Here is a 15,429-nt window from a genome sequence, read left to right as displayed (position 1 = left end):
ATTTGATAATAAGTACTCTATGATGGGTCTGGCTTTTTTGGGCTGTGGTTATGTCTAAGTTTCATCTGTGTTGTTGAGTGTAGCCACTGATAGCATCTAGACCACCAGGTCTCAACTCAGTCCTTTTAAAGTGGGCCCCAGGTATCTCAGGGCCTCCTCAAGAGGTGCCTTACATGTACTTAAGAATAGGTCTGCCTGAGGCATCATGCAACACCAAAAGATCACAGTGCTTCTAGTACTCTGGGCTGGGTCAATCGGACTGCAGAAGGCAGGGAGAGACGCTGAAACTCACTGCTCCAACCCAACCCAAGCCACATCTGTTACTGATATGAGACCTTTCCTCATTTCTAGTGTAAGCATTTAGTGCTATAAATTTCCCTCTCAGCACTACATTAGCAGCATCCCATGGATTGTGATATGTTTTATTTTCTACAGAATGCATTCTGTTCTGTTTTAAAAAAACTATTTTTGAAACTTCTTTGAACGATGGGTTATTTAGAAGAGTGTTGTTTAATTTCTAAGTAATGAGAAATTGTTAATCTTATTATTATTAAATTTAACTTTTATTCCATTATGATCAGAGAACATGCTCTGGATGATATCCATTTTTTAAAATTTGTTGAGATTTTTTTCATGGCTGAGAACATGATCTATCTTGGTGAGTATTCCACCAGTGCTTAAAAAATGCATAATTCTGCTATTCTGTGGAGCATTCTACATACCAGTTAGATTCTGTTGGTTGCTTGTGTTGTTCAGTTCTTCTGCATTCTTTCTGACTTGCTGTCTAGTCATTTGTCTTAGTCTGTTTGGGCTGCTATAACAAGAATATTATAGAATTATAAAATGCAAACATTTTTTCTCACAGTTGTGGAGGGTGAGAAGCCCAAGATCAAGGTGCCAGCAGATTTAGTATCTGGTGAGGGCCCATTCTTCATAGATGGCTCCTTCTAGCTGTGTCTTCACATAGTGGAAGGGGCAAACAAGTTCCCTTGGGCCTCTTTTATAAGGCCATTAATCCCAGTCATAAAGTCTCTGCTCTCATGACCCAATTACCTCCCAAAGGCCCTATCTTTCAATGCCATCACATTGAGTATTAGGTTTCAACACATAAATTTTAAAGAGACACAAACATTCAAACCATGGCATTCCAACTCTGGCTCCCCCAAATTAATATCCTTCTCACATGCAAAATACATTCATTTCATTTCGATTTCTCCAAAAGTCTTAACTTGTTCCAGCATCAACTACAAAGTCTAAAGTCCAGAGTCTCATCTATAAATATTATCTCAATCAGATAAGGGTGAGACTCCAAGGTGTATTTTATCCTGAGGCACATTGCTGTCCACCTGTGAACTGTGAAACAAATAAGTTATGTGCTTCCAAAATGCAATGATGGAACAGGCATAGGATAGACCTTCCCATTCCGAAGGGGAGAGATAGGAAAGAAAGGAATAACAGGTCCTAAGTAAGTTCAAGACCCAACAGGGCAAACAGCACTTAATCTTAAGGCTTGAGAATAATCTTGTTTGACTTGATGTCCACCTTCTGGACACACTGGGCCAGGCGTTGGACTGCCAAGACCTCAAGCAGCCTTGCCCACATGGCTTTGCTGGACACAGCTTACATGGCAGCTCTTATGGGTTGCAGCCACATGCCTGAGGCTCTCCCAGGCTGGAGTTGCAGCCGGTGGCTGCACCTGTCTGGCATCACTAGACCCCCTGCTCCTATGGCTCCACTAGGCATTGCCCTAGCCGAGGCTCTCTGCAGTGGCTCTACCTCTGTGGCAGTTATCTGCCTGGGCCCCTAGATTCTCTGATCATCTTTTGAAATCTAGGTGGAGGCAGCTGCACATCCATAGCTCATGTACTCTGTGCATCTGTGGAAATGGTGTCATGCTGATGCCACCAAGGTTAGCTACCTATATGCCATCTGGGGGGTAGCCTGGTTTCTACTGACCCATACTAATTTCCTTATCAAATGGTCATTTGGTCACACCCTTGATGTTCACTACTGAACATGCTATCTCATTTTGTATTAATGCCATACTGCCAGACTAAGAATGTTTCAAATCTTTAAGTTCTGCTTCTCTTTTCTTTATAAATTTTGCCTTTAAATCATTTTCTCTTCTCACATTTTACTATAAATAGTCAAGAGAAGCCATGCTACTCCTTCAACATCCTGCTTAGATATTTCCTCAGCTAAATATCCCAGCTTCATCACTCACATCACTCACAAGCTCTACCTTCCTCAAAACATTAGGGCATGGACACAATTCAGCCAAGTTCTTTGCCACTTGTTTCCTTCAGTTTCCAATATGTGTTCCTCATTTCCATCTGAAACCTCATCAGAATGGCCCTTACCGTCCATATTTCTACTAACATCATGCTCATGACCACTTAGGTATTATCTGAGTGAGCCTTTCTCTATGGCTCGCCTTTCCTTCTGTGCCCCCAGCTGAATCCTGTTTACCATTAACAGCAATGTAGGCTTTTTCTAGCATGTACCTCAAAACCCCTCCAGCCTCTACACATTATCCAATTCCAAAGCCACTTCCACATTAAGGCTAAAGTCTACCATGTTACTGTTTTGTTTTGCTTCATCTTTGTTTTTCTATCTTCTTGTCTTCCTGTGGGCTAGGACCCATCTCTTAAGATTCCATCTTGATTTTTTAATTGCTATTGCATGTATCTTTGTGCATAGTTTTTGTAGTGGTTGCTCTGGTTATTACAAAAATATTCATAACTTATCACTGTCTATTTTTTATCAACCTTTTACTACTTGTGTTGAAGTCTCACTTCCATATATGTTCTTTCATATTTCTCACTTTTTCCTATCATTGTCTTGAGCATCAGAAGGTGGTGTAATCTCTTTTCCAATCATCAGATGTGATTGATGACTTGTGATGAGGAGGGTTTGTTGTATGACTCATGCTCTGCTCTTTTCATTCTTCTTTCTTCCCTCTCAATGCTCCAAGGTGCTTTCTTTTACCATTGCCTTTGTGTTTGAACAACTTCTTTTGTCAATCTTTAAATGTAGGCTTGCTAGCAACTAATTCTTTTAGTTTCCTTCATCTGAAAATATCTTTATTTCCTCTTCATTTCTAAAGGAGAGTTTCACTGAATATAGAATGCATGGTTGATTTTTATTTTCTTTCTGTCCTTGGAAAATGTTGCATAGCTTCCTTCTGGCCTTTATGGTTTCATAGGAAAAATCCACTGTCATTCCAATTGGTGTGCTCCTATTCCTATTCAGAATCCATCATTTCTCTGTGGCTGCCTACAGGTTGTCTTTAGTTTTCAGAAGTTTAATTACAATATTTCTTGGCATGGATTTTGGTTGTGGTTGTTGATCTTGTTTGGAGTTAACTTGTTTTCTTGATCTATACATGTCTTTTTGCCATATTTGGGGAATTTTTATCCATTAATCTTCAAATATTCTTTAGCCTCTCTCTTCTCCTTTGGGCACACCAGTGATAAAAATGTTGGATCTTTTGTTACCATCCTACAGGTTCTTGTGGGTGTTCTTTTTTTTTTTTTTTTTTAGATTATTTTCTCTGTGTTGTTCAGATTGAGTAAATTATATTGCCACCACAGTCACTGATTCTATCCTGCCATTTCCACTAGTCTACTATTGAACGCATCTAGTAAGATTCCTTCACTTCTGTTATTACACCTTTTAGCCCTGTAATTTCCATTTGGTTCTTCTTTATCACTTCTATTTCTTTACTGTGGCTTTCTATTTTTTCATTTCTTCAACAGATTTGCCTCTTGAAGCATTTTTATGATGGCTGTTTTAAAATCCTTGCCAGATAACTCCAGCAGTTGGTTCATCTTGACATTGGCATTCATTGTCTTTCTCATTCATGCTCCACGTTTCTTGGTACTTGGTATGAAAGGAATTTTCTATCATATCCCATTTTACCTATTAGGGAATTCTGGGTCTTATTTAAATATTTAATTTTAGCAGGTAATTGCCCTGATTCTGTTTAGGGAGCAGGGCCTGACCTGATTTGTGGCCTGTGGTCCCACTGACAGTTTAATCGTTCAGAGCCTTTCAGTGTTATTTTAGTCTGCTTCGTTTATCAGGTGCCTCTGGGGGTCCCTGCTGATATTACCTGAGGGACAGAAGGGGTGTCTCTCAGTGGGAAAGGGAAGCTGCCAGCACACAGCTATGAAGGCTTCCTGGCCTGGTGTGTGTTCTGGTGGGTCCCCTGCCTGTGGGAGATGGAGTGTGTTTCCCAGGTGGGGCTGAGGGGGATCTTGCTCTGTTTTCTCCAGCCCCCCAACCCTGGACTCTCTGAAATGGGACAGAGAGGCTCCCTCCGCCAGATCAATCATTGCAATGGAGTCCCTTTTGCTGCTTCTTCTTCCTGGTCATTTGGATTGACAATAGGCTCTTGGTGACCCCACCTCTATTTGTTCTGTTGCCTCAGGCCAGGCTTCACACTGTGAACTGATTTTTCAGGAATTTAAGGGCCACTGTGGTTTTTCCACTTATCTTGTTTGCCAGTTCAACAGCCCTGCCGTCCAAACGGGTCCAGATCTCACCAATCCCTGCATCACAAAATGTCCCTTCCCAGTCCAGGCCCTAAGTCTACCTGGAAAACTCCAATTCATCCTGAGACCAGCCCAAATGCCCCTGGTCTGTGAAGTGTGATCCCCAAAGCCATCAGGCAGGCAACCTACCTCCCTGGGGACAGGATGAGACACAGAAGCACAACTGAGCTACGGACCTACTGTCCCCCAGTGGGCAGATCCAAAGTGTTCATTACACAATACATCAATGACCCCCCAAGTGGGTGGACCAAGGTGCCCACCATATTAATGGAAGGACGACCCCAGTAGGTAAGGCCCAGGTACTCATTAGGTAACAGATTGCTGAGAGATGAATGGGGGACCCATAACATCCTCCTGCAGCAAGTGGCAGGGGCCTATCCAGCTGAGGTCTCATGGCCACTGGGTCTCTCTCACAGTCCCCAGGGCTGGCTCTGGTCGGGGACCTAGGCACATGTGCACACCGTACAGAGCCCAGTAATTGTGACAAGTAGGGTGTTCTTGGGAAGCGCACTCCCTAAGCTACAGTGAAATCAATGCCTTGTCCACATTCCCACCTTGTGACATTGGTCAAAGGTCTGGGCAATGACTGGCTTCAAAGACTCACTGGGAGCTTCCTGTTGGACAAGATTTAATCTGCCACCACCCGCCCTCTCTTCTGCTCCAAAGCAGTAATACCGGGACCATTTCAAGTTCACTCTCCCAGCATAGCTGGGGTGAAATAGCTCTGTGTCTCCTCAGAGTGGAAAGCTACGGTCTCTGGGGACTGACCATGCAGGCAGAAAACTGTGCACAGGGTAGCAGCTAACTGCAATCTTTATCTGCCCATAACCAAATGAGCCCAAAGCATTGCTTCTTTTCTGGTTTGGATCTGAGGGAATGAGATTAGATGGGGTCCTGTGTCCCGTCACCTGACTCAGGAGGGAGGGGACAGGCCCAAGAGGGCAGAGAGTCAGTAGAAAAAGGCAAACTCCGTTAAGGTGGGGAGGGAGGAGCCTTGGCTGGGGGAACAGAAGAGGCGGGTGACACTGGCTGTCTCCAGCATCTGTTGATGTGTAAGTGAATCCACCAGAGTCTCAATATGCAGTTTTAGTGCCCACTTCAATAGACACTGGGAGGTCCTTCAGGAGCTGGCCCACTTCAGGGGTGTGTTTCTGCAGCCAGTGTGTGTGTAGGGGTATTCATAGCAACATCGAAAACATGTGAGGACGCATTATCAACACTGCATTGTGGTTAATCTTCAAAGATCTTTGAATATAACATTTCAAAGGTCTCTGGGCAGAAATCTTAATATATTCCTGACGGCAAAACATTTGTGACTTTATAACTGTATCCACTGATTTGTAAACACACAGACACATATTCATGAATGAGCACACACGCAGATGCACAGACACATGTGGACAAAGATACATCTGTGCAAGCACATGCACACGTCTGCAGAGACACATACACAAAAGTGCACCCATGCACACGCATACACACATGTGCAAACACACACAAACATACTTCAGGGTACACAAATACCGTCTCACGGAGGCTTACCAAGTTCATAATTTTATTATACTCTGAATAGAGATGATATTTAAAGAGCAGAGAAAATGACTATACAAAGGATTTATAGAACATTCATTTACATACTGGATATATTCTTTACAGTATCAGAAAAGTAAAAATATGCACTAACAAGTAAGGCAGAGAAGACATTACAAGGTATTTGATGCTGAGAATAAATGCACAGTGACTTTTAACATGGCTATAGCTTAACACTGGAGGAATACAACAATACGTTCTTTTACTGAGTAGTTAGTAGGACCCTGGCTATAACATGCGTTGGGCACAGTTCGTGAACTCTCCGCATTTACTCCCCAGGGCAGTATGCGCCTGTCCAGCGGGAGCCCTGGAGACAAGATGCCTGGAAACGTTCCTTTTCCTGTGGCCCTAGAGCCGGTGTCCACAGTGGGGGCTCTCTCACGGTTTCTGAGCCCACAGTACAATCTGTGATGACACACAGCTTGTTCTGTCTAATGCAAATGTAACACAAAAGGAAGAAAGAAACTTCCTATACCAGCTCTTCAGAAATCGTGGAAACTTGCTTCCTTTGGTTCCTCAGAGGGAGCTATCTGCTTGGAGCAAATTCTCTGATGCCCTTGACCACGTTTACCTTGTGTAAAAATCACACCTGGCCAATGAGTTCAAAAAGCACGTTTGCATGGCTTCCTGAATGCCGTCAAGGCATGGCTTCATGAAGGCCATCGCGGGCACCCCGATGTCTCTGTGATTCCCTGGCAGGCTGTGTTTCTCAATACTGACACCCTAGTTTGCTCTGACTTCTAAATAGCTCTCTCATCCTTCATCAGAAGGATAAGGGACCTGGCCTGCACTTTTTGGGTTAAACATTGGTAGAGACCGTCTCAGGATGAGGACCTCTTGGGCAAAGTACAAACCTCTGCTCCCTGTGGCCACATTCCTGCAGTGGATGAAAAACCGAGATGCTAGAGGCCTCTGCCAAAGACATCAGGGTCAACACATGAGGATCTGCTGAAAATGCCAGCACCTCCTGACAGTCACGCCACCGCACGTTAGAGGAGGAGGTCCACAACGACCAAGGCAAACATTTGGCACAGAAATGAGGCACTTGGTTTGGTGCATCAATAGGAGCTAAAGTGGAATGGTCCACCTGCTTTCACACACGCATACACGCACGCACACACGCACACACAACTCCCACTGTGATTTGGCTGCTTCCAACTCTGCCTGTTGCTAAGTATTCCTCGGCCCCTCCCTTTAAAGCAGAGTTCACAAAGCACATTCCCAAACCCCAGCTCCCTGACAGGAGCTTGTGACACCAGTGTGGCCTAAGACTGGGGGACCTGACTTTTGAAAGCAGAGGAGGGAATTTCGGGCTGGATCGCAATCAGGACAGTCAGCGCGCCTGCAGAGCACCTAGGCTGTGATAGGATGGGGCCAAGGCCTTATTCTGATGTGGCCCAGCCCCATCTTTCACTCTGGGGATGTTCCAGGGTCACAAATTCCCCCAAACCTTTGACCACGGACAGATGCAAGCAGGAAAACCAGGGCATTGGAATGTTGAAATAAGCCTGAAATACACTTGATTCAGTGGCTTAGATGGCGGCAAACAGTGGCACTCAGAAACAGCTTGTCAGTACCGGGGTTTCGTCTCTTTTTCCTCATCCTCCCTTCTGCTCACACATGCCACAACCACACACGGTCCCCAGCAGGGACCCCAGGGTGGCAAGGAGCAGCACGAAGAGGGCTGGTAAATGCAGGGGAACTTCAGGTCGTGCAGCTTCAGGACTGAAGATGATCGAAAAGCCCATGTGGGGGATGCTGAGTTTAAATCCAGGCATTTTCCATCCCTCCTGGACTCTCTCCATCAGAAAGGAAGTCATCCACAATCGGGGAAAAACATCCCAATGAGTAAAACGTCAGGGTAGGCTGCTTGAGGCAAAGCCACCTTTGGGCAGCACCGCACATGGGAGACCCACAGTCCACTGCACACTCTTTCAGTGACCGGGGCCTGCGGTGCATCCTACATGGGGACAAGCCTCACAAAATCACAGCTTGGCAGGCTGCAGCATTTGACACTGGTACAGTATAGCAATGGCAAGTTATCATAAATAATTTGGTATAAGTAAAATATAAATTACATAGAAATGATATTTTTGTTCCTTCTTCTCATTTCTCCTCTCAGGGTCCTCACAGGCTCTCCCCAGCCCAGCTCGCCCATCTCGCCCAGCTTGCCACGGGTGAGCAGGAGGCACAGAGCACTAACCATGGTGGGGTGGGGTGGGGTCTCTAATGTGGCCAATTCTTCCCACCACCCCCATCCTCACAGCCCATCGCAAAGGCCCCTCGTTGTAGGCCCCGCTGTGTTCCAGAAAGGCCTGACTTGCACAAACCTTCATCAAACATACGCCCCCTTCTCAGTTTCATTAGCATCTCCATCTTGGGAAGACCAAGGTGAGGGAAACCCCCGGCCTCGGGTGCAGCTGGACAGAAGCGCCCATGCGGACGGGCGAAGCATGGCAGTCACTCGGCACCTCTGCCTCAAGGGCTGGGGATTCCTCATCCCTCGGAATGCTGGTGTGCCAGGGACGTGGGGACAACCTCGTGTTCTGTGCTGTTTCCTTGCATGTCCCTTTCCCATGGGGACCCTAGGGGGTGGGGTGCCCCCATGCCCAGCTTCTTCTACCCAAAAAGCATGTGGCTACAGAGATGTGTCAGATAAGTCACTTTCAGGAAAGGCCAATTCACGGTGATGTTGTTTGTTCTTGTTTTTGCAGAGCTGGAAGATCCTTTTTCCCCTCACGGGCCTGGAATGTCAGGGTTACTAGTTTGGTAAAAAGTGGGGGCCCCACCCTCACCCCACGGCTGTGTCCAGGGCTTAGAGAGGCATCGGTGGGTCCAGGGTGGGAGGGGGGCTCTCAGACCTTCTTTGGGGAGCCAATCATGACCTTTGATACGAAGTTGACGATGGCACTGGCAGGCTGCTCAGGGTCATGCTCTGCAAACAGGTGGCACACATTATCCGTGGCACTGCCCTGCTTCCGGGCCACGAATCCAAAGACTCTGCCAAAGGAAAGTCCAGTCAGAGTGGTCAGTGTCCCACAAAGTACCAAGCTTCTACTTCCTCCAGCTGCCAGCGGCACTGTCAGGAGGAATTTTAAGTGGCACCTATCAAAAATCTACCACGTGCCCAGCACCCTGCTGGCCACCTGTTCATGTGCTTTACCTCCAGCCTTCACAGACCTACAGATGGGATGTCTGATTCTAGCTCTGCAGTGAGGACCCTGAGGCTGAGAGGTGAGTGCCCTGCCCACAGCCCCAGGTTAGGACCTGAATCAAAGCTGAGGCTCAACTTCCTCTATAGCTGCTTCCCCACGCCAGGGCCAGAATCTCCTGGGCACCTGTCCCTGCAGATTCCTGAGCCCCAGTCCTGACATACTGGACCACAGTCTGCAAGGCGAGCGGCAAGGGACTCAGGAGCTCCTGAGATGATGCCAGAATGCGAGTCCTGTCAGGACTTCGACACTCCCACCCACCGGGACGGAAGGGGAAATACACTAGGTGCTCCTCTCGGGCCTTGGAAGCCTGCATTACAAACTACATAGAGTTCAGGGAGCTGTTTAAAAAGAACAGCCCATCGAATTATTTTTCTTAGAAGAATTAGAGCCATTATCTTAATAGGCTTTTGTGAGTCCTGCACTTCACATAGTAATGACCATTATCCCTATCCAAGTCCTGGGCAAAGGACTTTCTTCTCTTTCTTAGAAAAATGAAGGATTTTTTTTTGTTTAAATTTAGCAGTTTCCACATCATGAAGGGACCAGTCAATGACACTCAAGTAACCCCAATACAGTCACAAATTCCAAGCACATGAAAGCCCGTGTTTCCGCTACCAGCCAGAGTGGGAGTGTGCCCAGAACACAGTCCCCACCGGGGAAGCCCAGCTCGTCAGTACCAGGGTCTCTTCTCCTTCTCCCCGCTTCTGCTAACACATGCACTGAGCAACTTCCTGGACAGATAAGCCATTTGAAAACGGGATTCCAGGGAAGGATGCCTGTGATCAGGCACTGTGGTCATTAAATCCGGGTTATGCTGAGGAAACCAGGCTGGGGGGATGCAGCCCATTGTGCCTCCAAGTGGGAGATTAGGACGAGGTCCCTCAGCTGGCCCTGACGGGAACACTGGGCCAGGAATGAGCCCAGGCCAAGCAAGGCCACGGCACTCAGGGAGCCAGGGAAAGGTGTGCTTATAAAGAGGGAACTCTAAGCCGGGCACAGTGGCTCACACCTTTAATCCCAGCACTTTGGGAGGCTGAGGCAGGTGGATCACCTGAGGTCAGGAGTTTGAGACCAGCCTGACCAACATGGTGAAACCCCGTCTCTACTAAATACAAAAAATTAGCTGGGCCTGGTGACAGACGTCTGTAATCCCAGCTATTTGGGAGGCTGAGGCAGGAGAATCGCTTGAACTCGGGAGGCAGAGGTTGCAGTGAGCCAAGATCGCACCACTGCACTCCAGCCTGGGCAAAAAGAGCAAAACTCTGTCTCAAAAAAAAAAAAAAAAAAAAAAAGAAAAGAAAAGAAAAGAAAAGAAGAAAGAAAAAAGAGGGACCTCTAACAGCTGCCTGGACTGACTGTGGAGCAACGCTGTGATGAAGGCCCTCCTCCCTTGCATTTGGTAAATTTGGAACACCCGCTTCATCCACACACGTGCACACTGGGAGCAATTCCTTCTAGCTGTGCAGACCTCAGCACTGCTAAGCCCATGCATTCCCAAATGGCCAAAAAGGCTGTGCCATCCATCTCCCTGTATCTATGCCACAGTGTTATACAACACACGTAAATATTGCACATCCAGCCAACAGCCGGCAGAAAAGTTAACAGCATCCAGATCCTTGTCCATAATGAGAACACTTTTACTTTTTTCTTTTTTAAAATAAATTGGCACAGTGTAGTCATTTTTTTATAAGGCATCCCCTAGGGAAATCTGGAAGAGAATTCAACTTTGTAGTATAACTGTAGACAAGGAGAGAATGTAAAGAAATCTCAGCAACTTACTTTGAGGAAGGTCCATCTTTGATCCACCTTGCAAATTAAAGAGAAAAAGAGAGGTTAATTTTTTAAATTAAAGGATAGAATTAAGTATACTCCTTGCTCAATAAAAATGCAAATTTCTTACTTCCTGTCTTGTGGGTCCAAGGCACAGAAAATCACACTGTTCACCGGGTAATGCCTCCGGAAGAAGAGCCTGTTGGGACACGGGGGAGAGAGGATGGCTCCTGTTACTAGGGCTTTTGGGTGACGGGGGATGCACTGGGCGGGCTCTCCCACACCTGAAGATTCTTCCAGCAGAAAACATTTTATACTTTTACTCGTCACTTGGAGAGAAGAAAGTGTGTGCTCATTCAAAGTCAACAGATGTCATGAAGTTGGGCAGAACAGTTGTTACCAGTAGACGGAAGCACCACACAGGCTGAAACTGTCAGCCGTGTGGAAGGTGGGAATCGGGTCAAGAAGCCCTAACAAACCGGGCGCAGTGGCTCACGCCTGCAATCCCAGCACTTTGGGAGGCCGAGGCGGGTGGATCACCTGAGGTCAGGAGCTTAAGACCAGCCTGGCCAACATGCGAAACCCCGTCTCTACTAAAAATACAAAAATTAGCCGGGCATGGTGACATGTGCCTGTAATTCCAGCTACTTGGGAGGCGGAAACAGGAGAATTGCTTGAACCTGGGAGGCAGAGGTTGCAGTGGGCTGAGATCGCTCCACTGCACTCCAGCTTGGGTGATAGAGTGAGATTCCATCTCAAAAAAAAAAAAAAAGCCGGGCGCGGTGGCTCACGCTTGTAATCCCAGCACTTTGGGAGGCCGAGGCGGGCGGATCACGAGGTCAGGAGATCGAGACCACGGTGAAACCCTGTCTCTACTAAAAATACAAAAAATTAGCCGGGCGTGGTGGCGGGCGCCTGTAGTCCCAGCTACTCGGAGAGGCTGAGGCAGGAGAATGGTGTGAACCCGGGAGGCGGAGCTTGCAGTGAGCCGAGATTGCGCCACTGCACTCCAGCCTGGGCGACAGAGCGAGACTCCGTCTCAAAAAAAAAAAAAAAAAGCCCTAACAAACTGGAAAAGCTGGTGGGGTATGAGATGGACACAAGGAAGCACCTCTGGCCCTGCCAGACACTGCTGGCTGCAGGATCGTGGGGAAACCACTAACAGCCTCCAGGCTCCGAGCCTCGGTTTCCTCACCTGTGAAAAGTGGATCATGTTACCAGCCCACCCCTTCCACAGGACAGACACCCAAGTCAGATGCAGTCACAGGTCTGAGAGCACTGAGTGAACAATAAAGTGCTGTGCACGGAATATTCCTTAGGGAAGGACTCCACATGGTCACTGATACGACCCCCATAGAGACCTCCTTCCAGGCTCACCTGACAGCCCTTAGTCACTGACATGACCACCTGGAGCATCCTCCTCCAGCTCACCTGCCCAGCCCTTCCTTCCAAGAGTGCTATCCACCCAGTCCACGTGGTCCCCAGAGGATGCCCAACTCAACACTCTGCTGTGTCCAGGCTGGGCCAGTCTAGCTGGCTTTGGGGTCACCCCTCTCCTTCTGGGAATGACTCTGCACTGGCACAGGGTAAAGCTCATCTGGAGATGGAGAGAGAGTCCAGGAGATAGGCAAGGGCAGAGGCAGAGCCTGGGTGTACTTCAATTCAAGGTGACCCTGCAGCCACCTGCAGCCCCTCTCAAACAGGTGCCTTTTAAGGCTGATTGTTGGTGAGAAGATCCCCCTTTTGTCTAGAATTAGCCAGTCTGAACTCAAACTCTATCTCTTACAGTATGAAAGATCTGAACTGATGTGGACATGACCCATCTCCAGGGAATACAAAGAACACAGGGAAACTAAAGAGACACAGAAAAAAGATACCTCTGACAAGGGCACATAGAACAGATCCTGTGAAGAAATAACAGATCTTCCAAGGGCAGCGGGGAGGAGAGAACAGTCAACATTGTGAGGGTCCTTAAGGAGCCCAACCCTGACCCTGAGTCTACCATGTCGCCAAGCTATGCCTCCAGACCCTGAATCCACCATGCAGCCTAGCCATGCCCCTGACCCTGACCCTCAGTCCACTAAGCAGTCTAGCCCTCCTCCTGACTGTAAGCCTGAGTCCACCAAGCAGCCTGGCCATGCCGAGCCTGACCCTGAGCCCACCAGGTAGCTGATCCACATCCCAGACCCTAAGTCCACCATGTAGCTCTGCTATGCCCCTGACACTGACTCTGAGTCCACTGTGCAGCTGAGCCACACCCAACAGGAACCCTGAGTGAGCCATGTAGCCCAGCCATGCCCCTGACCCTGAGTCCACCATGTAACTGAGCTATGCCTGACACTGACCCTGAGTCCACCATGCAGCTGAGCCATACCCAACTGGGACCCTGGGTGAGCCATGCAGCTGAGCCATGCCCCTGACCCTGAGTCCACCATGCAGATGAGCCATGCCCCTGACCCTGAGTCCACCATGCACATGAGCCATGCCCCTGACCCTGAGTCCACCATGCAGGTGAGCCATGCCCCTGACCCTAAGTCCATAAAGCCAAGGCACAACCCTGACTCTGACCCTGAGTCCACCAAACAGCAAAGCTATGCCCCCTGAACCTGACCATGAGTCCACCATACAGCCGGGCTATGTCCCTGACCCTGAGTCCACCATGAAGCTGAGCCTTGCCTGTGACCCTGACCCTGAGAACACGGTGGGGCTGAGCCACACCCCTGACCCTGTCCCTGCATGTGCCACACAGGGCACTTGCTGAGTGCCCTTTTCATTTGAGACACTAAACCTTGAAATAGGTATTTTGGTGCAGGATTGAAATACGAGAGCATCAAGCATTGGGACCTTGCCTAGGGTCACCTACTCGTCAGTGTCAGGGACAATGAATGGGTCTGACCAGCAAAACCCATGTCCTGCTTTGTGCTCATTTTTTTTTTTAGCAGGTGAAGGGTGATGAGCAAAACCTGCCTAAACTCACTTATTCCTGAAGCTACGGAGGGGAAGATCCTGCCTTCAACCTCCCAGGTGGTTTGGGCAGATGAAGAAAATGTCTTGCTTCTAGGGACATGGGCACCACAGAGAAGCATGGGGGCCCTGCTCGGGGAGCATCCTGGGAAAGCAGCCAGGCTGGTCTGAGTGTCCCCTGCCGGCCTGTCCGCTGTGATGGCTCCTGCCATCATGCTGCTGCCATGGTTGATGCCAACGTGCCTCCTCAACCGCACAATACAAAATAATTGCATCTGGAATGCTCTGTTCCTAGGCCACAGGCTGCACTCAGAGATGGCATTCTGGAGGGAGGGAGAGAGGAATAGCCCTGTGGCTGCTCTGTTCCATGCTTGTGCTGGACATTCAGTAAAGATCCACATCGAGAACATCTGCTCCAGCGTAACTGGCCCAGTAACAGCTCAGGCATTAAGTCATTTGAAATTGGCCAACGGAAACATATCAAGGTCATACTCTCACCTGAAAGGAAATGACCCTCTGTTAAAGCAACAAGTTCCAAGATCAATGGACTCTGATCATAGTAACAGAGTGTTTTTAAAGAACTGAGTTAAAAGATTTTCTGCATTTGCAATTATGTGTGTATGTGTGTAATTTTAAAACGCCAAATGTCTTTTTTTATTTTAGTTTACTGATTTCTAAGAAAAACAGCCTTCAGAACAAATGCTAAGAGTTCCAGGATGTATTTAATGACAGAAAAATGCCTAGACAGACCCTGGGTGACTCATGACCTCAGGACAGCTAATGATTTACCTGGATGACTACTCACACTAGGGAAGAGCAAGAGGAAGGTGACAGCCCCGCCCCTGCTGGACAGCTCCTGCCTCCCTCTAGGCACTCACTTCCTCTGATTGTCTGTCAGGGTGATGCCCTGGGCTGACACCTTGAAGTGCACAACTGTGGACACAGGTGGTGGCTCCTGGACCAGGGTGATGCTCAGGGCCTTCTGGATCGCCTGGTGGCCAGTGAGGGACTCCATCTCTACAGAGTTCAGGTACCACACGTTGCAGGCTGGAAGACACCAAAGGAGACACATGTTAGTTGCAACTATTGGGACAGGTGTGTCCTGTTAACACACAGGCAGTTGCTGATGTGCAGACTGTGGGTTTATGAACGACTTGCGCATGTGTCCTGTGCTGGGTGCATGTAGGGCAGATGGCCTTTGCCCCTAATTCTGAAAACATGAATAGTGAGTGCTCCAAGGATGCACTTGCTCCCATGTCAAGGCAGAGAATAAGGGAGTTACTAGAGCAAAGCAGACCTGCCTGGTGTGGCTTTGCCTTCCCACCAGCCAGAGG

At 48.1% G+C, this 15,429-nt stretch overlaps 1 protein-coding gene across 3 annotated transcripts in view; it reads right to left on the bottom strand.

Annotated features, from left to right (window-relative positions):
• Positions 1–6,094: 6,094 nt before the first annotated feature.
• Positions 6,095–15,429, bottom strand: part of TNS3 (tensin 3) — a 307,228-nt gene continuing 297,893 nt past the window's right edge. For all 3 annotated transcript variants that reach the window (XM_030796137.1, XM_030796138.1, XM_030796136.1), the window contains exons 28-31: positions 14,974–15,142; positions 11,262–11,330; positions 11,141–11,167; positions 6,095–9,146 (exon numbers count right to left, since the gene is read on the bottom strand). In XM_030796137.1, the coding sequence (XP_030651997.1) occupies positions 9,002–9,146; positions 11,141–11,167; positions 11,262–11,330; positions 14,974–15,142 (410 nt within the window). In that variant the 3' untranslated portion in view covers positions 6,095–9,001. The remainder of the gene's footprint in view (positions 9,147–11,140; positions 11,168–11,261; positions 11,331–14,973; positions 15,143–15,429) is intronic.

This window comes from Nomascus leucogenys, chromosome 17 (assembly GCF_006542625.1).
Source record: "Nomascus leucogenys isolate Asia chromosome 17, Asia_NLE_v1, whole genome shotgun sequence".
Lineage (NCBI taxonomy): Eukaryota > Metazoa > Chordata > Mammalia > Primates > Hylobatidae > Nomascus > Nomascus leucogenys.
Note: the sequence above shows the minus strand (reverse complement) of the source record. Positions and strands in the feature narration are given on the sequence as shown.